The sequence below is a fragment of the Poecilia reticulata genome, chromosome 15 (genome assembly GCF_904066995.2).
Source record: "Poecilia reticulata chromosome 15, P_reticulata-male-v2, whole genome shotgun sequence".
Classification (NCBI taxonomy): domain Eukaryota; kingdom Metazoa; phylum Chordata; class Actinopteri; order Cyprinodontiformes; family Poeciliidae; genus Poecilia; species Poecilia reticulata.
In genome coordinates this window covers 21,445,963-21,470,874 of record NC_088844.1, presented here as the reverse complement: position 1 = coordinate 21,470,874, position 24,912 = coordinate 21,445,963, and the positions used below count along the sequence as shown (strand labels likewise).

At 38.8% G+C, this 24,912-nt stretch overlaps 3 protein-coding genes across 3 annotated transcripts in view; 2 read left to right on the top strand and 1 right to left on the bottom strand.

Moving 5' to 3' along the window:
* ephx5 (epoxide hydrolase 5) overlaps positions 1-12,985 on the bottom strand; it is a 31,121-nt gene extending 18,136 nt beyond the window's left edge. Inside the window, exons 1-2 of the mRNA XM_081616014.1 lie at positions 12,711-12,985; positions 12,476-12,612 (exon numbers count right to left, since the gene is read on the bottom strand). The gene's annotated coding sequence lies outside the window, so the exon portion shown is untranslated. The remainder of the gene's footprint in view (positions 1-12,475; positions 12,613-12,710) is intronic.
* Positions 12,986-13,560: 575 nt separating this feature from the next.
* LOC103477221 (cystatin-like) lies at positions 13,561-14,717 on the top strand. Its single transcript, XM_008430190.3, has 3 exons — positions 13,561-13,830; positions 14,031-14,141; positions 14,275-14,717. Exons 1-3 carry the CDS (start codon positions 13,633-13,635, stop codon positions 14,347-14,349), a joined length of 384 nt encoding a protein of 127 aa, XP_008428412.1. The 5' UTR covers positions 13,561-13,632; the 3' UTR covers positions 14,350-14,717.
* Positions 14,718-21,767: 7,050 nt separating this feature from the next.
* Positions 21,768-24,902, top strand: LOC103477220 (glycine N-acyltransferase-like protein 3). The gene is made up of 5 exons (XM_008430189.3): positions 21,768-22,830; positions 22,907-23,014; positions 23,438-23,552; positions 23,791-23,923; positions 24,138-24,902. Exons 1-5 carry the CDS (start codon positions 22,756-22,758, stop codon positions 24,535-24,537), a joined length of 831 nt encoding a protein of 276 aa, XP_008428411.1. The 5' UTR covers positions 21,768-22,755; the 3' UTR covers positions 24,538-24,902.
* Positions 24,903-24,912: the final 10 nt, after the last annotated feature.

The window sequence follows — 24,912 nt, the reverse complement described above, 5'->3', positions numbered from 1 at the left end:
GTCTAATTCCATTTCTGGATTAGGAGAACAGGGTCTGAAAATAGTCTAGCAATGTTGATCCAAAAAAGTGTCCTCTGGGCTTTCTGTATCTAAATAGTGAGTACTCTACAGTTTCTGGAAAAAAAAGCTAAAGAGTAACTAATCTAATTCCTTTTCTGGGTTAAAAGTGAGTAGTCACAGTTTCTAAGTAGTAGTAAGTAGTGACTGTTCTTGTAAATTATTTCTGGATTCCAAGTTCGTTGTAATTCTAATTCTAACTCTAATTTGTAGTCACCGTGTCAAACGATGCCTCCAAGCAAATGTTGATATCTCAGGAACCATAGAAGGTATGGATTTCATTCTCCCACCGTTTTTATCAGAAGGAATAGGGGAATGTTTCTCTGTCCTTTTCAAATTTTAGGGTTTACATTATTTTTTTATTTTTTACATTTCATGGAATAAATTACTGTAACCCAGCATGCTAGTGGGATCCTATTTGCTATAATTAGTATTTTAGCTAGTTTTAGCTTTTTAGCTAATTTTGGCTTTTACGTGGGTTTTTCACGCTGCACGGACTATTTCTTACCTTTCTGCAAGTCTTCAGCAGTTGGCTTCAAATGCTTTTGCATAGCAAAAGCATTCAGCATTGAGCATTCACACTTGCATTTTCATAGGAAATGCACACTTTCTAGTTCATAAATGTTTCTTGCTTATCAGAACTTTGGTTAAACTTGTGTTTTAAATGTGCTGTATAAATAATTGGGCCTAAAGAAAACAGGAAGCTGGCTGTAGACATAGTGTCGGTTCTGGAGAAACAGTTCTGGATGAAACCTGATATCTGGATGTCAGATGATCTGTTGAGCGAAGCTCACATCCAGATCCTGAGGATTGGCTCGCCTCCGGCAAACAGAAATATGATCTGACGACATCAGCATACATGACACCTCACTAATCAGCTGGATAAAAGACATCATATATATTCCAAATAACCATTTCACAATGCAGAAGATAATATTTTTGGAAAACAATATTTTATTTATGTTGGACTAAATTAGAAATCAATAATCATTGGTTAGTAGACCTTTACTGTTTTCATCAGTTGCAGGATTGACGATCATTTTATAATTACCAATATCAAAATGGTGACTGGCCTCCCACAAAAACGCTTCCTAAACAGACCAAGATAATCTAATGCTTTACTTTTTAAACACACGATTGGAAAGACTCAACTTCTTATAAAAAGAGAAGGCCTGCTGCTCTGCCTGATAAACTTTTTTTTTTATCTGTTGATCGGTCTGGGTGAAACAGGTGAACAAACCTCACATTCTGACTCTAAACACTGACAGTAATTCTTATAGATGGAGACATTTCACAGAAACGTCTGCAGATACATCAGGTCTGGAGACACCAACAGACCTGGGGACTCATGCATAAAAGAGTGCTCAGTTTTGACACTAGAACTTGGAGTACGGAAAAATTTAGAAAAGTGCGGCGCACAAAAAAGAAATCAGATGCATAAAGCCGAGCGCACGCACGTGGCTGAGCACCTTTCCTTTATAAATCCTAATTTGCGAGAAATAGGGCACAGCTGCTGGTCCGCCCTGTCGCTACCCACAAATACATAAATTAGTATAAATACCCGGAAGTCTGCCACCACGTGGGACAATAACCATGGCAACGTCCTTGTTTGAAGCAGTTTAAGTATTTATAATAATAACTATATATTTTATTTAAAGTGTGCTTTGAGGACACTTAATGTCACCTCACAAAAATAAAAATACATTTTAAAGAAAAAAAATCCAAATTAAAAATATTAAAAGATCCTGCAAATGCCTGTCTGAACAGTAGCGCATTCAGCTGGGATAGACAGACAGTCAGAGAATCATTTGAGTGGGGAAAGTGAACGTTTATTCTAAATAGTAGAATCATGTTGTACAGTTGCAGAATAAAGATGCTTTATGTCCACAAGGCGCATTCAAAGCAGGTGGCTCGACTGAAGGATGACTGCAGCTGCACCGGTACCGGTACCTCAAGGCTCCTTCAAGTTTTGCTCAGAGATCCAGGATGATCAGTCTGGGTTAATCTAAACGCTAATAAACCATCATTAACATTTTCCAGCAGATTAATATGATCTCTGATCAATCGCTCCCTCTGAATCCTTCCATTGGGGATGTTCTCCTTAGGGCCAGCCCATTTAAGATTAAATAATCTTAGTGGAATACAATATTTTAATGTATGACATGTTTTGCAAGATACAGCCAAAGATGCATTTTATTCACACACACACACATATATATATAAAATTCCCTTCTCACCCTACGTGGAATACTTTAAATAAATTTGGTTTGGGTGTGGATTTTGTGTTGGCATCCCTGCAGTCGGCTGCTGTAGACAGTCTAAACTTTGCAGCAGTAAGAGGAAGCTAACTGTAAAAACAGTCCGTTTGTTCTGGATGGAATCTGATATCTGGATGACAGATGATCTCCGAGTGATGCTCACACCCAGGTTACTGTGACGATCAACTCAAGGCAAACAGATTTGATCTGCTGTCATTATGTGATAAAAACTAATACTGTTAAACATTTTTCTAATTTTTTGAATCAAACAGTTTTAAATAAAAAACTCAAAGTTTTATCACAGCTCAAGATGAGTTTTCAGTCATGGCTTCATTAAAGTAGGCATTCAGTAAAAGCTGCTCTGGCTGCTGATGTTGCAACGACCTCCAGGAAACAGAAACTGAGATTCTGCAGATGTCAACAACCCAGCTCAACCAGCAGTTTGTCTCATACATGTATATTTTTGTGATTATGAAAACTGCAGTGACCATGTAATAATTATTTACTGAGACCAGACCAACCATTTCTGTGTGTAAAACACACACACTTCCATCAACAGCAGCAGCTTGTGTGTACTGTGGAAGTTTCATCATGTTAGCTGATACCTTTGTATTTGTATGCGTTTATGAAATGTAGACTGTGGAAATATTTGACCTGATGGTGTTGACAGATTATGGTCACACCACCCAGTGAGGGTATTTAAAGGATGCACTCCCATCCTTGAACACCCTGGTACCAGGTACTGCTGCTGAGACGCACTTCACTGCTCAACCCAAAGAACGGTAATGTTGGAGCTCCTCATCTCAATTCTTTTTACATTTTCAAATTCAAACTGGCTATTTATTTCATTGGATACTAAACACAGACCAAGAAATGAGACAAAATGTCCACGTGCTGGTGATGACTGGGTGGTTTCTGAGTCAGGAAGCTTTGAAGCAACATGAAAATGAAGTTAAAATTGTCAGCTGAGTCCTGAGACGTTGTCAGGCTCCTGTTCATACGGAGAAGGAAACGGCTAACTCCGTGTTCATCCTGCATGACTTGCATGTTTCTTTTGATTCCTTCTTTTGAAAATGAGACTGAGGAAACGTTGAGCTGCCATGTGTCAACGTGCAGAAAGGTTTTTCTGGATACCAAGATGATGATGTTGATTTTCTTTGAACATTTGGAAATGTAGGTGCTGCCTTTTCATGGTGCGTTTCCAGTGATCAGTTGCATCCAATCTGAGGTTTCTGTGTTGCAAATGTAGCTTTGAATATTAGCTTTTAGATTGTCATACTGAAAATGTGCTTTTCTAATAAACTTGCCTTGCCTCTGTCACATTAATATTAATAACTGAGAGTTTGTGGCTGTAAAGTGACAAAGCCTGGACGTATTTAAGGGTATGAAAACATCTGACAGGTTCTGGTCCTCATTTCTCTGGTGATTCTCCCCACAGATGGATTCAGTTCTTCATGCCGTCTTTCTCATCGGTCTGAGCTGGATGCTTGTAAGTCTGTCATCTTCTTCCTTTACTCTAACTTGAAGCTCTTCACAGTGACAGATCATGTTTCAAGCCTTTATTTCGCGTACATTTGATGATCTTAGCTGACAGAAAATAAAAACTAAAAAATGTTGCTTGACAATCCCCTCAAACCTGCGCTTATCCCTGCACTTTTTCCTTCCACTCAACTTTTAATGAACATGCTTGGATGCAGAACTGTTAAGCTTCTTCAGCAATGACCTTTCCTCTCCTTATGGATGGTGACAGTGGTTGTGCAGACCATAATATTCATACATCCAGAATATTTTAGTAAAATTGATCTGATGTAAAATTGTAATTTTCTGAGAAAATGCCTTTTAGGTTTTAGTTCTTTGTAACTGTAAAGCTACAGCAAAGACATGTTAGAAATATTTAAATTTGTGATGAATAAATGAATGAATAATAATAAATTAAATAAGATATAAGCTTTGCTTTCTGACCAATATAATGACATTGTTTTAGATGTTTTTACCTCAGGGATAAATATGTTGTTTGTTGCCATGGCGTTTAATCAAATCAAATTTTATTTGTATATCACATTTCAGCAGCAAGGCATTTCAAAGTGCTTTACATCATTAAACACAAAAACAGAGTCATGCAACATTGAATAAACAATCAAAAACATTAAATTTCCCGCCGAGTTGAAGTACTGCAAAAAATTTTAAAAAAGAAACCGGACTACAGTTTAGCAGCATTTTGAGATGCATCCACATGTATTTATTAATTTTTTTTATTTCCTCTCCCTCTATTCACAGGGTGAATGTAAGTATTTCAACCTGACAGAAAAACTCTTTAAAAGTTTGTCTGAATTTTGTCTGTTTATGAGAACTGTAGCGACTGCCAAAGTCGCTGAGCGGCTGAGTAGGGAAGTGGTTGTTGACGCGCTAGCTGATCAAAACGTAAATCCAAGCTGCAGTTGCAATGATTTTATTGTCAATATCCAAAAAGCAAACAGTGTTCAAAGGCAGCATAAAAACGGATCCGTAGAATTAAACAGTCATCAAAGAGAAAACATAGCGGTCAGCAAAAAAGTAGACCTCCCCTATCACCCACTCACTGAAGTCACCAGCTGAGCAACAGGTGATCTACAATCACTAATAACACCACGTGATCCCGTGCTACACCTATCCACAACATTCCGGCCCCTAATTATTACATCATTACACCGTAATAATTACTCAGACACCATAACCTAAGACATACACTACATCAAAACACACAATGAGATAACATAACACATTCAAACAGTCCATGAAAGTCATAAGCAAATAGTCAATCATTTCTTCTTTTCTTCAAAATAGTCCATCCATAGTCGGTCAGTCATAGGCCAGAGGTTACCAGCACTAACCTAAATATAGTCAGTCTGCGATGTACATCTAGTTGTGGTAAAGTCAAGTCAAAAGGTCATGTCAAGAGTTAAATCAAACATGTTATCTTCATTGATCGAATGTCTCCTGAAGAAGGCATATCTTTGTGATGGGTCTGCATAAGCAGCTGGTTGGGGTCTTAATCCAGACCCGACGTACAAGTCCATTTTTATCTGGCATAGTTTCTGTGATTCTACCGATGATCCAGGAACCACGAGGTGCAGAGTCATCCATTATAAGGACCACATCTCCAGGAACAAAGTTACGTTTAACCTTCATCCACTTTTGGCGCTGTTGAAGTTGAGGCAGATATTCTTTAATCCATCTCTTCCAGAACAGATCAGATATGTATTGGACTTGTCTCCATCGTTTTCGTGCATAAATATCATCTTTCTGGAATAAACCTGGTGGTAAACTTGGATTAGACTTGAGTAAGAGAAGATGGTTCGGTGTTAGAGCTTCCAGATCATTTGGATCAGTGGATTCCAGTGTAATAGGTCTACTGTTGAGAATTGACTCCACTTCACAGAGAGCAGTTTGAAGTCCTTCCTCATCCAGATGCTGTGTCTGCAGGGTAGAATTGAGAACTTTCCTGATTGAACGGATCAATCTCTCCCATGCTCCACCATGGTGTGACCCTGCTGGAGGATTGAAGATCCATTTCACTCCCTTCAGTGACAGCACATCAGAGATCTTTCCTTGATTCCAATATTCAATCGCTTGTCTCAGTTCGCGCTCTGCGCCCACAAAGTTGGTTCCATTATCGGACCACAGCTCTTGTACTTGGCCTCTCCTTGCAATGAAACGTCGTAAAGCGTTAATGAAAGAGTCTGTGTCAAGAGAAGAGGCAACCTCAATATGAACTGCTCTGATTGAAAAACATGTGAAGATAACTCCATATTTCTTCACAAGACTTCTTCCACGCTTCACTTCAAATGGACCAAAGTAGTCCACTCCAACAAAACTAAAGGGGGGCTTCTCAGGTGTCACTCTGCTTTCAGGCAGGTCAGCCATTTGTTGCTGGCCTGCAGCTCCATGGAGCCGTCTGCAGATCACACACCTTGACATGATCTTTCTAATCAATGCACCAGCACCAGGAATCCAATATTTCTGATGGAGCTTTGAGAGTATGTGGTTCCTGCCACCATGACCCACCTCTTTATGGATGTATTGGAGAATAAGATAAGCAATATGAAGATCTTTAGCAACAATGATAGGATGTTTAGAATCTTCAGACATGACAGCCCTGCTGAGACGTCCTCCAACACGCAGCACATCATCTACCAGAACAGGATTTAACTTGTATAGGTGACTGGTTCGTTTGACGTTCTCTCCCTTTTGGAGACAGGAAATTTCCTCAAAATATCTTTCCTTCTGACAAAACTTGATTATCTCTATCTCAGCATCCTCAATCTCTCCCAATGAGAGAAAGTCAGTACACAGCTCACCCCTGTGATGAGCATCTTCAGGCTGGGTTGTTTCAGATACAGGCTGAAAATGTGTCTTGTTTCTTTTGTGATGCAGGAGTATTGTTTTGAATCTTAAAATCCACCCCATCACTCTGACAAGACGAGTCCAGGATGAAACACGATGAATCAAAAGAGCCAAAGGATGATTCTCATCTTGTGCAGGAGAAACACCAACAAAAGCAGAAACTTTGACTTCAGGGTCGTCATGTAGAAGTTCCCGTAGGTTCTCTGGGTTTACAGGCCAATCTGTCTCTGGCTGTGTAAGAAATGCAGGACCAGATAACCATGTAGTGTCATGTAGAAATTGCTGTACTTTCATACCCCTGGAGGCAAGGTCTGCTGGATTATTTGTTGTGTTCACATATCTCCACTGGGAGACATCAGAAGCCCTGAGAATCTCTGACACTCTGTTTGCCACAAAAACACGGAACCTGCAAGTCTTGTTATTGAGGTATTTCAATACAGAGGTGCTGTCTGTCCAAAACACTGAATCTAGGAGAGATAGCCTTAGTTCTCTTTTCCACAGTATGTCCATGCGAACTGCCAACACGGCTGCCGTCAATTCCATACGGGGAATTGTGACCAGTTTTAAAGGTGTTACCCTGGACTTCCCCATTATAAAGGAACTGTGCATCTCGTAGAGACTGTTCTGCAGCAGGAGGTAGGTAACAACACCATACCCCTTCTCACTCGCATCTGCAAAATGGTGCAACTGAGCAGTGGTTGCTTTTCCGAAATCAGTAGGTTTCAAACATCTTTTGATGCTAATGTTGTCTAACAGTTGCAATTCCTCCATCCAGCTTTTCCACTTTTGAGCAACAGCTGATGGAATAGCATCATCCCAACCTATTCCCTTCTGACACAGGTCTTGCAGGATTCTTTTAGCTATAAAAATAACAGGAGCTAGGAATCCCAAGGGGTCATAGAAGGTGCTAAGAGTGGAAAGGATCCCTCTTCGGGTCAGTGGTCTGTTTGGGATGGATATACAAAACTTAAATGCATCTGACTGTAGACACCACCATACTCCTAATGCACGTTCAACAGGCAAAAGGTCACAATCCAGATCTAGGTTTTTAACCTCTTTGGCTCGTTCCTCTTCAGGTATTACTGCCAGGACGCTGCGGCTGTTACTTATCCACTTTGTTAATTGGAAGCCACCTCTGGCACAGATGAGTCTGAGGTCTGAGTAAAGAGATATGGCTTCCTCTTCAGTGTCTATTGAGGCAAGGCAGTCATCCACGTAGAAACTGTACAGAATGGTGTCAATCACCTGCTGGCTAAAATCTGCTTTGTTGTCTTCTGCACATTTCCGCAGGGCATAGTTAGCACAACTCGGAGATGATGTTGCGCCAAATAAATGAACGCCCATGCGGTACTCCTGCATGCTCTGATTGAAGTCACCACCAGGCCACCAGAGGAACCTCAATAGATCAGAATCTTCCTCTGGCACACGCACCTGATGGAACATGGCTTCAATATCAGACATCAAAACAACAGGCTCTTTTCTGAACCTAGTCAGCACGCCGATCAGGCTATTTGTTAAATCAGGACCACTCAGAAGTTGTGCATTGAGAGAAACGCCCTGGAATGATGCAGCACAGTCAAAAACGACCCGAATCTTTCCCTTGGTAGGATGGTACACCCCATGGTGAGGGATATACCAAACCTTTCCATCACTGCGCTCCAAGTCTGTGGTTGGCACTCTTTTTGCATAACCTTTGGATAGAAGATCTTTCATGAAGGCAGTGTAGTCTTTGTGAAAGTCTTTATCTCTGATGAACCTTTTCTTTAAGCTTAAAGCCCGTTGTTCAGCGATTGCTCTGTTATCAGGCATTTTTATGTCTTGGTCTCTCAAAGGCAAGGGAATGTTGTAGTGTCCATCACGCAAAGTTACTGTCTTACTGGCCAACTCTAGAAACTTGGAGTCTTCCCTTGACAGCCCCATTTGCTCATCATGGCTGCTTTCGGGAAAATCTATCTTGAATTGTTGCTTCCATAGATTATCCAATGTAACAACAGAAATTCTGTTCATCGTGACAGCTGACAGACAATTTGGTCTTTTACAGCATTCTCGGTCAATCGGCCCATTCACTGTCCAGCCAAGCATGGTTTTAATGGCGAAAGGTCCATCACCTTCGCTCCTGATGACCTCTAAAGGTTCTAGGGCTCTGGGCATGTTCATGCCGATCAAAAGCTCCACCTGTGCTTTAATCTCTGGCAAATGAACACGCTTCAAATGTGGCCAAATATCCAAATCTTGTTGCTTTGGGATATTACTCAGATCTACCGGCATTTTATGCTGAGTAAAGAGGTCAGGCATGTCATAATACAGTTAGCTGTCCAATCCAGCAATTTCAAGTTCAGGTACAATGAAGCTGTCCACAACTTTCTCTTGTCCCATGGTGCGCAAGAGAATCTTTGTTTTTCTCCCAGTGAGATTCAGCTTATCCAAAAGACCCACTGTACAAAAGGATGCTGAACTTCCTTGGTCCAAAAAGGCGTATGTTTCCAGTGTTCGTTGACCTTTCTTTGATTTCACCTTGACTGGCACAATGGGAAGTCGACAGTCCTGTTCACCGGCCCCAGTAAGACCACTAGACTGGACTGTGACAGGAGATTTCACTGCTTCAGTGTCTAATTGAACTTCATTCTTCTTCTGGTTGTAAATATGGAGTATGCTTGCATGTCTGAAACCACAGATTTTACATGAAAGGCGTTTTCTGCATTCTTTGCTGATGTGCCCTGTGCGCAAGCAACCAAAACAGATGCCATTTCTCCTAAGAAATGAAATCTTCTCATTATGAGGTTTCCTTTCAAGCAGAGAGCATAACTCCAGTTTGTGTCCACCTTTGCAAAACAAACAAATCTTCACGTCAGTCTGATGGTCTTGAGCCTCTGACGGATTATTTGTCTCCACAGCAGAAGTAGTGATGCAAAAACTACTTCCTGTGGTTCTTGGGCGAGAAAAACGTTTCCCTCCATCTGTGCTCTTGGCTGATGGATTTGTTGATGGAGCATCACTTAATTTTCCAAACACAGGATCTGTAGTAATTTTGACTTGACGCTCAATAAACAAAACAATGTCCATGAATGTTACTCTTCGATGCTGCTTCTCCTGAATGTCACATGCTATTGCTCGCCATTTATCTTTTAACTTATATGGCAATTTTTTCATCACAGCAAGCATATTAGCAGGTGTGTTTAATTCAGAAAGATCATGGAGCTCCTCCATTGCATTACAACACCCACGTAAGAACAAACAGTATGCCTGAAGAGCTTTTCCATCTTCTGATTTAATTGATGGCCATGAATGAACTTTATTCAGGTAAGCAGATGCAATAACATGTCCATTTCCAAAATGTTCATACAGCATAGTCTTTGCTTTTGCATATCCACCACCATCAGACATATGTTGACAGCTTTTGACAAGTTCGTTGGGCTGCCCCCTGGTGTACTGTGCGAGGTAATGCAGGCAATCGTCAGGATCGCCAGTCTTTGATTCAATGACCTGTTCAAACGAGCGTATAAAGGCCTGAAAATGAAGCGGATCGCCATCAAAAGGTTGAATTTCTCTTTTAGGTAGTGAAGAGAGACTTTGTTGACGAACCAACATGCAAGTTAACTCATTTTGTTTCTCCATAATGGATAACAGATTTCCATTGGTTGCTGATTGAGCAGCTTGCTGCAGAGGCATATTTGATATTGTTCTGCTTACAGGGTGAGAGGATCCAAGTAGAGGTGCAGACTTTTTCACCTTTTGTTGCATTGGTTTTATTTGAAGCTCTGCATTTTCATTAATCATTTTCCTCTTTGTCTGTAGAACAAAACTATTAGCATCTGCATTAAGAGTTTCAATAGTATTTCCTTTTGTTTTAAAATATGATTCCATTCCATTGGATTTCCTTGAAGCTGAGCTTCGCACTGCAGATCCAGTTTTCAGCACGTTTACTTTTGCAGCAGTTGCAGCTATTTCTGCTTCCAGTTGAAGCTGTTCTTTTCTTTTCCTAAGTTGCTCCTCCTGTTCTTCAATAGCATGTTTTTCTTTCAGCATATTTTGACGTGTGAGCAAGGCAGCCATTTCAGCTTCTGCCCTGAGACGTGCAGATGAAGTTGATGATACTTTGGAGCTTGACTTGCTTCCTTGATTTGAAACACTATCAGATGGCAACACATCATCTTGAACGTCATGCTGGAGATTAGCAGATAACTGAGGCTCCATTTGTTCTTGAACCTCCATTTCTTCTCCTGGTGGAGTTTCCTGTGACTGTAATATGTCAGAGGATGGCCTGCTTGAGTATTTATTTGTTTCAGAAAGCCATATTTCAACATCCTCAATAAACCCTTTGTTGTATTTAATGATACTTGAAAACCATGTATTTTGTTTATCTTTCTCATCAAGCGGAATTAAAGGCAGCAAAGATTCATGCAACACAATAGCATCATTAAACATGTGCGTTAACTCATCCAGCTGTGATTTTACTTGTGAATAATTTTTATCATCTTTCATCAACTCTTTGAGAGATGATATTTCATCTTTCATTTTCTTTACATGCTTCTTCCGCTCTGTTTGGATAGTTTCAATTTTATTTGCAAGAGCTTTCTCAGTGAGAACAATCGTTCTTTTATTCTTTTCAGGTTTTTCAACAGACACAGCAGATGATCCACTCATTTTAATCCAAAATAAAGGAAACTTCCAGGTTACAGCAAATCCTTAAACTTTATTGAACGCACGCAGAGCCACAGCACACACTCGCACACCAAAATGCCGTAGCCATAGTCCACAGCAAAACGTAGCGGGGGGCGTGTCACAGCAATAGCTTCACATGGCAGAACCAAACTGCGCTTAGAAGAGCCATACGCAGCACCAAACATTCAGGTTACATACCACTGTCGTCTTCTACTTCTCTGTCAAGAGATCATCTTTCGTGGGTGCAGTGGCGGTGGTGTGTGGCTCGCGTTGGCGTCCCAGCTGTGCGAGAAACTCCGTTGTGCCTTTTTTTTGCTGACAATAATGTAGCGACTGCCAAAGTCGCTGAGCGGCTGAGTAGGGAAGTGGTTGTTGACGCGCTAGCTGATCAAAACGTAAATCCAAGCTGCAGTTGCAATGATTTTATTGTCAATATCCAAAAAGCAAACAGTGTTCAAAGGCAGCATAAAAACGGATCCGTAGAATTAAACAGTCATCAAAGAGAAAACATAGCGGTCAGCAAAAAAGTAGACCTCCCCTATCACCCACTCACTGAAGTCACCAGCTGAGCAACAGGTGATCTACAATCACTAATAACACCACGTGATCCCGTGCTACACCTATCCACAACAAGAACAAAGAAGTCCAGACATGATAAAAATAACTATGAAGATGTATTGGTCTAAAGTGTTTATGAGCTGCTGCCTTTCCGTTCCATTTTAAGGGAACTAGTTATAAAAATAGACCTTATTTGGGAAATACTTATCTCAGATGTAAAAACACAGTAATAACACTGTAGGCTATTTAGTTTTTATACATTTTAATAAAATATTTTCACAGGAATGTCGCCATGTTTTTCACACTGCAATGCATTCTGGGTAAATGACGTGAAATGGTCCAACTGCCTGGATCCTCCAGCCAAAACAGTGATGAGTAACGTTATTTACCCTTTTTAATTTGAACCGGAGCGCATTGAAAATGATCGGAACACAGAAATAGCAAGAGGTGATAAAAATAAGGAGGAACAAACAGAGGAAGCAGACAGAGTTGGCCGTAGGAGCTGGTGTTTTGCTGCTACCTTCAGCTTCATAAATGAAACAATGAATGATACTTACACTTGAAGGCAGCGGAGGCTTGGTGGAACGACCAGTCAGAGCTGCAGGCAGAAACAACGGATGAAGGTGGGTCTTGGTACTCGGACGTCACGACGTCTCGAGGGAAAACAGAAAACAGGTCCAGATTCGAATGAATCCTAAGAAGAGCAGAATCACAAAAAGTATTACTTTCAGAATAAATGAGGAAACAGCTCACAAAAATATTCGGAGTAGACTCGGAGGGGCTTAGAGGTACCATCAAAGGTCAACACTGCGGCGTCGAAGTACCGGCGTTCCACCTCTCTTATGCTGCAGCCCAAGGGCGTAGGAACGAGTCTGTCATTGGGGGGATGCATATCGGAAACCTGACAGCTCAGTAAATTAGCTTGAGCAGAAATGTCAGCAAGCGCTCTGCTGAATGTGCTGTTGTGCGTCTTCAAAATAAAAGCATGCGAGTGGAAGATTTAAAAATTCTTCGCAACTGCGGTGAAATTATTGGGGGGGACGAATGTGACTGTCTCCAATATTGGGGGGGACATGTCCCCCCCGTCCCCCCTGCTTCCTACGCCTATGCTGCAGCCTGCAGGTAATGAGATGATCGATCCCCGGTGTGAGGATGACATCATCGATGAAGCCACTGCCCAGCCGCCTCTAGGACTCCATCTAGTGGGGAAATAATAACCCAGCAACACCAAGGAACTAAATAGAACCCCAGAACATAAAAGGTAAAGCTAACATTCCAGCGTTTACTCTATAGACTTCAGTACAGAATTGACCTGATGACGTCATCAATCCAGCGGTGAAAAAATGGCGACCTCCATGGGTGAAAAATATAATAAAAATGTACATTTTTGAAGTAATGATGAGTTTTGGCGTATCAAAGCATTTTTTAAATAAGAAAAGTGCAACATATTTAGGCCAACATGTTCAACTAGTCGTGGATCCTTATAAAACAACATGCTTTAATTCACTTTAGTGCTGCGAAAGCGGAAAATGCTAAATCAAAACAATGTAATAACCAGGATGTAATAGGGAGGCGGGATTTGTGTCGCAGAGACTGTTGATTGGCTGCGTCCTCTGCCTATAATTCATGTATCGGGCGGGTCTTGTTTACATAACATTAAAGACTTTCCGCCAGTGCTTTCCTATTTCCCTTCTGTCGCACGGCACGCATAACAATGATGTGGAAGATTGTTTTTGCTTTACTTTCAGCTCTTGTAGCTGTGGAGGGGTCTTTGGTTGGGGGCGCGACAGATATAGACATCCACAATGACGGTGTCCAAAATGCGCTGAACTTCGCTGTTGCCCAACACAACAGAAAAACCAACGACATGTTCCTCCGTCAAGCAGCTGAAGTGGTCAAGGCTCAGGTTCAGGTATGTTATCCTTTAATACTTTGAAATGTTTGTATTTATTTATTTTATTTAAGTCCGATAAGAAGATTATTACAGGTTACCACCCGTAAACAATGCCTTTTAACTGCTTGAAAATTGGGTCTCTAAAACTAGTAAAGCGTCTGAGATACATAGCTTTGTTTTTTTTTGTCTGCCGACTTTATTTTTACTTCTCTTTTAAGGTGGTCGCAGGCTTGAAGTACATCCTGACTGTGACGATGGTGAAGACCTCCTGCAGAAAGAACGATTTTAATCAAGTGTGCGACGTCAAAAACTTGCCAGCTAATGCTCCGGTAAATCTTGCTGATGAGCCTGCAAGGCCACTCCCTTTGTCTGCATTGGGAAGTGTACAAAACAAATGTCACTTAGCTAAAATTATTGTATTACTCATTCTCATACTGGGCTTTGTTTTTTGTTTTTTTTCAGTCTTACCAGTGCAAATTCACCGTGTGGAGCCGCCCATGGCTCAATAAAATCGAGATGACGGACGAGAAATGTTAGAAAGGAAACTTCTCAGCACTGTTTGTAGAGCAAACTTCATCTAACACATTTCTTTTAGATGAATTAACATACCCATCACAGGAAATATTTTCTATATTACTTTCTGTTTCCCACCTCATTGAATTTCTGTTTTTAAAAAACTTACTATAAAAACCAACATGAAAATTTAAATAAAGCATTAAATTGATTAATTAACTTGTAAACCCCACACAGTTTTAAAATAAAGTTGCTTTGGAACTTTTATAAATGTCTAAATGAAATTATTATAAATATATTCTTTGTTTGCACTGTACACATTATGTTGCACAGTAATGCGGCATGGAAAACATCATCAAATTGTTTTGAAATAAAGTTCCTCTTGGATTGTTTTTGAGAGTCTCCATGCAAATACATCTTCCTCTTTTGCTTCACAAATTAGTTTATTATTAGATATCTGTCAGACTTTCTGCATGTTAAATGGCAATGTGAATGCAAACAGGATGCAGTTAATTATCAAGAATGGAAAATGTGGTCTACCGTTACTTACAAAATCCAGTAAAGACATACACTTACCAGCCACTTCAAGTTCATAAAGGGTAGGAGGCGATTGGACAGTGCTTTTTGTTTTAACTTTATTGAGCTACCAGAGCTAAGCTGAATATGTTGTAAAAGGACAGCAGAACCATTTTTGTTTGTTTGCCAACTGCTGAGGAAACAATTCATCACAAGCTTAAGTTTTAGTGCAGTAGATTCGTGTCTATGTTTTTAATAAAAAAGACTTTCTTTGTAAGGTTAAATTTGTATAAAGAGAACCATTTATTGTGTAGAAGTCAAGTTCTAAGTATAAGAACACCTGGAACTCTTAGTTTTTTTAGGACATTTGACCTCTTACCCAAAATGTTTCTTCAGTTCTCATCATGCACTGGGACTTATTTGCTTAGAACAATCTCACTAATAGCATGATTAAGGTCGCATGATCCTCTGACCCAGCTGTTCATCCTCTGAGTCATTTGGGTTGCTGTGCAGTTATTCCTAACAAACAAATACATGAGGTGTTTTTTGTGGTGTAAATGATTGTGAAACTGCCTGGGGAGTAAACAATTCAGTACACAGTCTTACGAAAGTATTCATCAGACTTCTTTTCACATTTGGTAACATTACAACCATAAACTCCAATGTGTTGATTTTTAATGTCGTCGGGCGGATCTAGAAAAATATCTATGGGGTGGCAAGAGGGGGACAGGGATTTTTTCAGGGGTGGCAGCATATGCCTATATCCCTTCTCTCTTGGTCTCTCTCTCTCTCATCCTCTGAGCTCGGTCCTCTACCAGAGGCCTGGGAGCTTGAGGGTTCCGCGCAGTATCTTGGCTTACATATTCTTACTTAAATTAGGCTTGTATGCTTTACTCAAGTCTCACTAAATTGTTTATTCAACTCAAGTAATGGCCAAACCCATGTTTGGCCTGAGAAAAGTACAAGACTATGTTATTTTGAGTAAACTGGATTTGACCATTTTTGTTACTGGAGTGAACGCTTCAGCTCAGCGGTGCACAGGAAAGTGTGGGAAGCTTCTAGAACAGTGGTTCTTAACCTGGGTTCGATCGAACCCCAGGGGTTCGGTGAGTCTGTCTCAGGGGTTCAGCAGAGCCTCTGCCGCGGAGGAAAAGACACACTTATGTAATGTCGTGATGACGCCCCGCTTTGCTATCACTTGCTGCAAAGGATCACGTTACATTGCTTAGCTAATTAGTGCTGTGGAGGAGTCCTGATTAAAGGAGTTCCACTCTCAGCATGGATTTGAACTTTTGTCTTTAATTACTTCAGCAAAGCTCACAGTTTTTACCAAACTCTGCTTCTTAGTCGTATCTTTTCGGGGTTGGTACTGCCTCTAGTGGTGTAGGGGTGGTAACACAGCTGATATAATTACATTACTAAATCCGAATACCACAAAGTATTTTGTGTGTCGGGGGAGGGGGGTTGGAATAAGAAGGGTTCGGTGAATGCACATATGCAACTGGGGGGTTCGGTACCTCAAAAAAGGTTAAGAACCACTGTTCTAGAACATTTGTGGACTTGAACATTGGATGAAGCAGAGGTTCTTTAAAGGCGAGTTATTCGTCTTCAGTATGTTTTCATGTGTCATGTATGCCTTTACTACTCGCATATATGGTTAAAGGTTGATTTTTCTTTAAAAAGAATGACACATAAAAGTCTTTGCAGGCTAATATGCTAATGTTAGCATGTTGCTCATGGGTCCAACATTAGCTAAAACCGCCACGCCTTTTTACTTGAGAGCCTTTAATGTTTTTGTCCATTGTTGTGGAAAAAAACTATTACCAAGCACTGTTCAGGTAAAATCACTCAGTCAGGTTTATTTATGAATTGTGCACAATACAGAGTAGGACAATCAATCATGAAGCAATTCTGGATGGAAAGCTCTGCCAGGCAGAGACAACATGAGTCTGATATAAAAGGACATTTCTACAATTTTTATGGTAAGTGAAAAATTATCCCATACATTTTAAGACATTACATATTTATTCAGTCATTGAAACATTATTCTGTATGATGAAACAAAATCATATACACAGGATACGAAAAACCCACTGGCATTCATCCCTTTATCGTTTCACCTCTGTTAAGTAGGAAAAGTTGCCCTGTAACCTCTCCTTGCCAGGGAGACGGTCATCTATATGTTTTGTCACCTTTCACTAAACTTTAAAAGGATGAATTTGAAATAATGGTAAAGTACCAGCGGGATACCAAACCGTTTTCTAAGTAATTAATTAACCTTTTTCTTCTAATTGTTTAAATAAATAATTATTTTAATCCCAAATTCTTCTCTGCAAAATAAGAGCATGCATTTCAATCCTTAAGACATCCCCAACACGATAATTATGAATAATTTTATTTTACGTTGCTTATGTTAATGAAAATGCAGGTTTTTACACTAATTTTAAATCCTAAATGTAAATTTAAATCCTAAATGTAATTTACGTGATATTAAGTCATCCTCCTATGAAAATCTAATTCAAATTTAATATAATCTCATCCTCATCCTTAATATAACCCATGTTATAATAAACAAGTAAAATTTTTATGTTGCCCCATCTGATTCTAATGCCGACACTTCAAATTAAAACAAAAACAGTTTCAAAGTGATCTTCATCCTCTTTGATTCTAAATAAACCCAAGTTATAAACAACCAGGCAACATCTGATTTCATCATCTTTGGTCAAAATTAAACATATCAAAAAACCAAGTAATTTCTGAAGTTGATTTTCTCTTTTAAATGCATATTTAAGGATAACAGGACAGTGTAAATCTTCACTCTCCTCTTCAGTCACTCGCCAGTGGATCAGCAATAGTTCTTTGAGTGGAGAGCCTTTCAGAAACATCTAAACTAGCTGTTGCTCTGGACATTGTCCTCTTTGGTGTCAAAAGTTGAAGTACTTGATACTTGAGTGAAGTTTTGCTGCTCACTCTGTTGCTGTGTCAGATTTAAAGTCATGATCTAAATGGACGTTACAGACAGGTCATCCTTCACAGTGGTTGATGTGGATTCAGGTTGTTCTTTCCTTTTTGCCCCTCTCCCCCAACAGGTCTTGGCATTGCTGCAGCCAAATCCTCCCCCGTCTTTCTCCTCTGGCTTCCTATCAGTCCAACTGGTTTTGGCGTTGGATCTCTGGGTTGTCCAGATTGTCCCTCAGGAAATGTCCATGTTGTCCACAGATGAAACAAGCGTCAACAGTTCAGTCTTCTTCTCTCACAGCTCTGAAGCATGTTTAGCTTTTCTTCCTCTACGCTGATACTGGACAGCAGACCAGCGGAGGTTGTTAAAGCTCAGTTTCACACAGTTTTCTGCCCAAATGCCCAACAGGAGACTGACAGTTGTTCCCTGGAGGTGATGGAGGTCTTTTTTGTCTTCTTGATCCTCCAGACCTTCTCGATCATTGTCATTGGCTGGTTTTGTAGGAGGGACATCATCTGGTCCATGGGAGGACAGGTTTGAGGAGTTGAGGTCAGATGCACCACGTGAGGCTCAGACATAAGAAAAGAGAGAAAGCAAATAGAAATCAATTAGGGTTTGTTTTGTCATTTTCCTTGTTGTTTTCTATACATATATATTTATGGATCTTATTTTAAACTTTTACGTGATCGTATAGTTTTAGTCATTTATTATTTATCCAGTATTATGCCTCCTGAATGTGGAACAGTTTGTCTGAGAAACCTGAGGGCTTATTGTTGGTACAGCTCTTAGAGCTGCTTTTAGTATGAAAGGATCCCTTATAAATAAAATTAATTAATTGATTGATCCTTTAAGAAATTTTTTTTATTCATTTATTCAAACCCACAAAAGAAAAATTAAACATATTAAGGCCTGTAATTTATCAAAGAATTATGTTCAGCATTTTATTCCAAACAATTCACCCTGAGGAGGAGATTGTGTGCTGGAACCACTAAGACCCATTCTTCCTGAATTCGGTTGGATTTCCTCTTTAGGCTGCAAATGTCTTCACAGAATCCAACAAATCAACTTTGTGGTCGCTCTGCCTCTTAATCCTCTAAGACGGGCCTTTATTTCCAATAAAGGTCTTTAGGATTCTCTAAAGGTTTGGTTCCCTCAATTTAGAAAACCAAAACTCAAGGAAACACCTATCTTATTGACCTTCCTTGCGGCTCGTGTTTAGTCAGAGTGCTGGATTTGGGATGGAACCTTCCATGCATGGTTAGTAGCTTCCGAGTCTTAACATCTGTGGTGTTTATCTTCTCCTTTGGCCAACTAGTTATTCCTCCATGGCAGGGGTGGGCAATCCTGGTCCTCGAGGGCCGGTGTCCTGCACCTCTTGGATGTCTCCCTGGTCAACACACTTGAATCCAATAGCTGAGTCACCTCCTAAGTGCAGTCAGGTTCTCCAGAGTCCTGCTAATGACCTCATTATTTGACTCAGGTGTGTTGAAATAGAGACACATCTAAAAGTTGCAGGAGACCGGCCCTCAAGGCCTGGAGTTGCCCACACCTGCTCCATGGTATCTGATTACTGGTAAGGCATAGCTGTTTATCGCACAGATCTTGTTCTTGCCATTGAGCTGGTTTCTCACGACTTGCCTTATTCGTTGGAAGTATTTGGCTGTGGCTCCTTTCTTTGTGACCTGGTCAAGGTTGCCATTTGCTTGTGGTATTCCCAGGTACTTGTAACTGTCCTCAATGTCTGCTATTGTTCCTTCTGGGAATGAGACCCCTTTCTGTGTAGTTATTAATTAATAACAAATTAAATAATTTGTTATGTTTTAGATTTGTTATGTTTTAGATGTTAATTTATCATTAAATTAATAATAAGTAATATTGTTAATAAAACATAAGCTCTTTCGAAAATACTGCTTATCTGCTTAGACACAAGAAATTTACAGTTGGCAAATTTTGCAAAAGTGAAAATCAGATGTTTATTTTGTGGAACTTTGTGGAACTTGGTTACCAGAAAACGCGATCATCTCTTAGCAACAGATTAACAGATTAGCAACAAAAATTCTTATTGATCAAAAAATATAAGATTTCTTCTGCTCTTTGAAATACAACTTATTTTATACCTGTTAAGAATTTTGTAGTTGGTGAATTTTGAAGAAAAGTAAATTCTTTTTGTCATTAGTGGTAAATATATAAAACAAACATTCAACACAAAAGTAAAAATCTTGATTTATACTTCGTGGCAGTTCGTTAGCAGTAGAAAACGCTTATGTCTTAAAACCAAATTAATGACAAGTTATATAGTTTATAAAACATAAGCTCTTTCGAAATAATGCTTACCTGATTAGATAGAAGACATTTGCCATTGGAAAATTTTGAAAAAGTGAAAATCTTAAGTTTACTTTGTGGCACTTAGTTACCAGTAAACACACCGATCTCTTAGCAACAGGCTAGCAACAAAAATTCTTATTGATCAAAAAACATAAGATTTCTTCTGCTCTTTGGAAATACCACTTATTTTATACTTAAGAATTGTGTAGTTTGTGAATTTTGTAGAAAAGTTAATTCTTTTTGTCATTAGTTTTAAATATTTTATAAAACAAGCATTCAACACAAAAGTAAAAATCTCGATTTATACTTTGTTGCAGTTCGTTACCAGTAGAAAACGCTTATCTCTTAAAACCAAATTAGTAACAAGTTTTATAGTTTATAAAACATAAGCTCTTTCGAAATAATGCTTACCTGATCAGATACAAGACATTTGCTGTTGCCAAATTTAGCAAAAGTAAAAATCTGATGTTCACTTTGTGGCACTTCATTGCAGTTCGTTACCTTTAGAAAACGCTCATCTCTTAACACCAAATTAATTATAGGTGTAGAGCAGTGTTTCCCAACCCTGGTCCTCAAGGCACACTGACCTGCATGTTTTAGATGCTCCCCTGCATCATCAGCACACATGATTGCAATTGATGGCTGATTAACAGTGTTTTGCTGATTTGCAATCATCTGAATGGGGTGTGTTGAAGCAGGGGAACATCCATCCATTTTCTTTCTACCCTTGTCCCTCAGTGGGGTCGGGAGGGTTGCTGGTGCGTATCTCCAGCTAACATTCCGGGCGAGAGGCGGGGTACACTCTGGACAGGTCGCTAGTCTGTCACAGGGGAACATCTAAAACATAAAAGGTCAGTGTGCCTTGAGGACCAGGGTTGGGAAACACTGGTGTAGAGCAATAGGTGCCTTACATGCATTTCATGGAAGCATTGAAAAACAGTGTAAACATTGGTGTTTATGCCATGACAAAGATGGACTTTGTTTATTACAGGTTACTTCTGAAAGTGCTTGATTTCACTCATTTTTATTTTGGGGTATCTGAGTAATAAAGCTGTACTCAAATGCACCCCAGATTTTTAAATAAAAAAATAAATAAGTAAAATGATCAGATTATTTTGATTCCCCAATAAAATATCAGGCTGCAGTGATTTGATCTAGCAATTAAACTACAATAAATAACCAGTAGGTGAAACATGACAAACTATGGCTCAGTTCACCCAGGTGAAAAAAAAGTATACTTTAGTATATGTCAAACATACTTAAATTTGTGAAAGTACACTTTAAGTATACTAAGTATTAAGTGTAGAAAACAAGGTTACAAATATACTAAAAGTATACTTGTACCAATTTCGAAATTAGAACTTTAAACACACTTAAACATAATTGTACCAAAATACACTTTTAATATATTAAATAAAAGTATACTTTAATTGAACAAAATATATATTTGCCCAAGTGTAAATATCCACTTTCTCAAGTATATTTAAAATATATTTGTGTATTTTTAAAAATACATGCTCAAAATATAATTTTTTTTAAATTCACTTAACACTACTTTAGATGATTAATTTCAGTATGTTTTAAATTACATCTCAGTGTAAATTTTAGGCTAATAAAGTAAGCCTTAATTTTCTTTATTTAACCAGGTGAACCCCATTGAGATCTAGATCTCATTTTCAAGAGGGAGCTGGGCAGAAGTCTGCATCACGCAGTAACCTGATTACAAAATAAAACAAATTAATACATATGCAGAAGTATGTCTTTTAGGCACCTTTAAAGTGTGTTTAATGTAATATGTAGGCATAATTTTTAAGTACCTAAAAAGTATGAATTTTTAAGTGCCTTAATAATTTTACTATTTATTAAAATTGCATACAATGTGAAGGCGTCTGGGTAGGTCAGCGATATAGTTGTGGAAAAATTAAAGATACGGACAAACCCACAACTAAAAAATCTGCCCTGCTGACACTTTATGGTGCGTTTTCAGTGTTACCAGTTGGAAAAACCATAAAAATTTCCTTGAAGTTGGAATTCTCTTTGGTAAAATTAGAGTTTGCCAGCTGTCACAGGTTTTATACCCAGTATGGCTGACTCATAATACAATGTTATAAGCCTTTACTTCTGACAGTTTGTATTTTATTAACCCAATTGCACACATACCGTTAAATCTCTATTATTCGTGAACATTTTCTATTTGTGTTTGAAAACGTCTAACAGAGAGTAATACATTGTGATTGGGCTCGTATTGTTCATGGCCAACAGTTAATCTCATTATTTTCTGCTGGTAGAAAGTACTAAATTCGTTTGACAACATTCCGGCTTCAAAACAGATCAAATGTAGCATGACTCATTCACTCTACAAATGAGTCATGCATGCTACATTTATGAGCAAGTGGCAAGAAGGAAGGCATTTTATGCCAGACTAACATTACAAACAAAAAAAATTCCAAGGCTTTTATTTTAAAAAACTTAAAACAGGAAGTTGTTTAAACTCCACAACTTGAAAAAACCATGAACCGGTTGTTAATCATTTGTTTATATACGTATATAAAAAGCTAAAGTATCGAGTTCATAAAGGGTTTTCAACCTGAGACACGCCATAGAAACTGAAAGCTACACGTAAACCAGACATGAAGGTGCTAAATAAAGACGAGCTTCAGATCGCTGAGGGAGTTTTGCTTAAACATTTCCCGAGGAGTTATAAGGTAGCCTTTATTAGTGGCACTTTTTTTGCTTAAAAAAAAAAGAAAAACATATCACAGCTGTTTTGATTGTTTTCAGGTTTACGGTTCCCTCTACACTTGTAATAGGAACAAGCCGAGCACTGCGGAAGTTGTTGTTGATTCGTGGCCAGATTTTAAAGTGATCCTTTTGCGTGTGGATCCTAAGGTGAGTTCACGGACAGCGCGAATGCGGAAACGCTGTAAAAATGTGGTATCACTGATTTGCATAATTTTACATTAACATTATTATCGTGGCTCAAAAGAGCCACAAATAAATATTGATATATGTAATGATGTAAATAAAATCATAACAATCTGAAATTTGTTGTTGTTACTATTTGCCTATTATTATTATTATTATTATTATTATTATTATTATTATTACAACATGAATATTTAAAGCTAAAATGTTATTAATTTCTGCATTTTATTATTTAAGTATAATTTATTAAAACACTATCATATAAGCATAGATACATTTGTTTATTCATTCAATGTACATGTCTTACTGTAATATATTTATCACATTTCTAAATATTTTTAATGATTTATTATTATTGGAATTTTGCACTTTTGGTTGTTAATATAGAACAAGCGATCCGAGGACTTCAGGAAGAGTGTGTCGTTCTTTAGCACAGATGAGGAAGTCTTAAGGAAACTGTTGAGCGAAGAAGTTGACTGGAGCACTTATTTCCTAATTGGAGGTCAGTTATGCTGAAAATCAGCAGCTGTTGTCATTATTTCAGATAAAAATCCTGCAGGGTGCAGTATATAGCTTGATGAGCTTTCAGTATGCTATACATAACTTCAGTAGCATAATTCTACTAGCTAAAGAAGGAACTTATCAAACCGCTCTTATTCATTTTCTCTGTGCTTTTTTGCTATTTTGAACTGAAGCAGCAAGATAAGAAGAGAATATTTTAAGATTTTTTTCCCCCTTAGGATTTGATATTTCCCATGTGCCCACACTCAAAGAAGTTTCTTCAGAAAAAAGAGTGAACAACAGGAGCTTCACATTGGTGCATCTTATGTATCTTCCAGACATCAGCCATCTACGTGAACCAGATGTTGACAGGTGTGCTTCAAAATACAATTAACTCAATATAATCCTCCATGCATTTTCTCACACCCTCATCCCTAGTGGGGTCAGGAGGGGTGCTGGTGCCTATCTTTAGTGAACGTTTCAGGCGAGAGAAAGGGTGCACCCTGGACAGGTCGCCAGTTCATCACAGCTCAACATAATAAAATAAGAAAACTTTAACCTTGTTTTCTCTTTTTTCCCCAAACAGTCAACTTGAATCAAGGATTTCATCTCTCAGCCTCTCCCACATTGACATGGTGAATAAAACCTGGAAGTTTGGTGGGGATGAGAAGGGTTACAGGCACTTTAAAAACATAATTAGCAACTTTCCAACTTGCTGCATATTGGACACTCATGGTGTGCCTGTGGCCTGGATCCTCATGTATGAATACTGTGCTTTGGGAATGTTGTACACACTTCCTGAGCACAGAAGAAAAGGTTATGCCAAAGTTTTGATCAGCACCATGGCCAAAAAGCTCCATGCAGATGGCTACCCGGTTTATTGTTTCATAGAGGAAGACAACATGGTGTCCTATAAACTCTTCAAAAACATGGGCTTCGTTGAGGATACTTCCTACAGAGCAGCATGGTTTGAGTTTAACTTCTAACCTTGGAAATGACTATGAAGCAGCAGCTTTTAATTTTTGTCAAAATGTGATTAATCTAAAGTGTATTATCCAATTATGCATTAAAAGATGGATTTGCATCATATTAAATAATATTTTTGATTCAAACATGATTCATAGCTATCATTGGCACTTTCAATGTAAAGTGCATTTTTATTCTAAAAGCACCAGATGTATGAATGCAAACTATGACACGCTTTTCAGTAGTTTCTAATCAGGCATATTGTTTATTCCTGTGCAATCTTCAGTAAGCCAACAAGAACTTCATTCTACTCCAGGACTTGTTATGATTTTTTTTTTCTTTTTTTACAAATTTTCAAAAATAAAGATTTTACATGATTTGAAAATGTCTTCAGG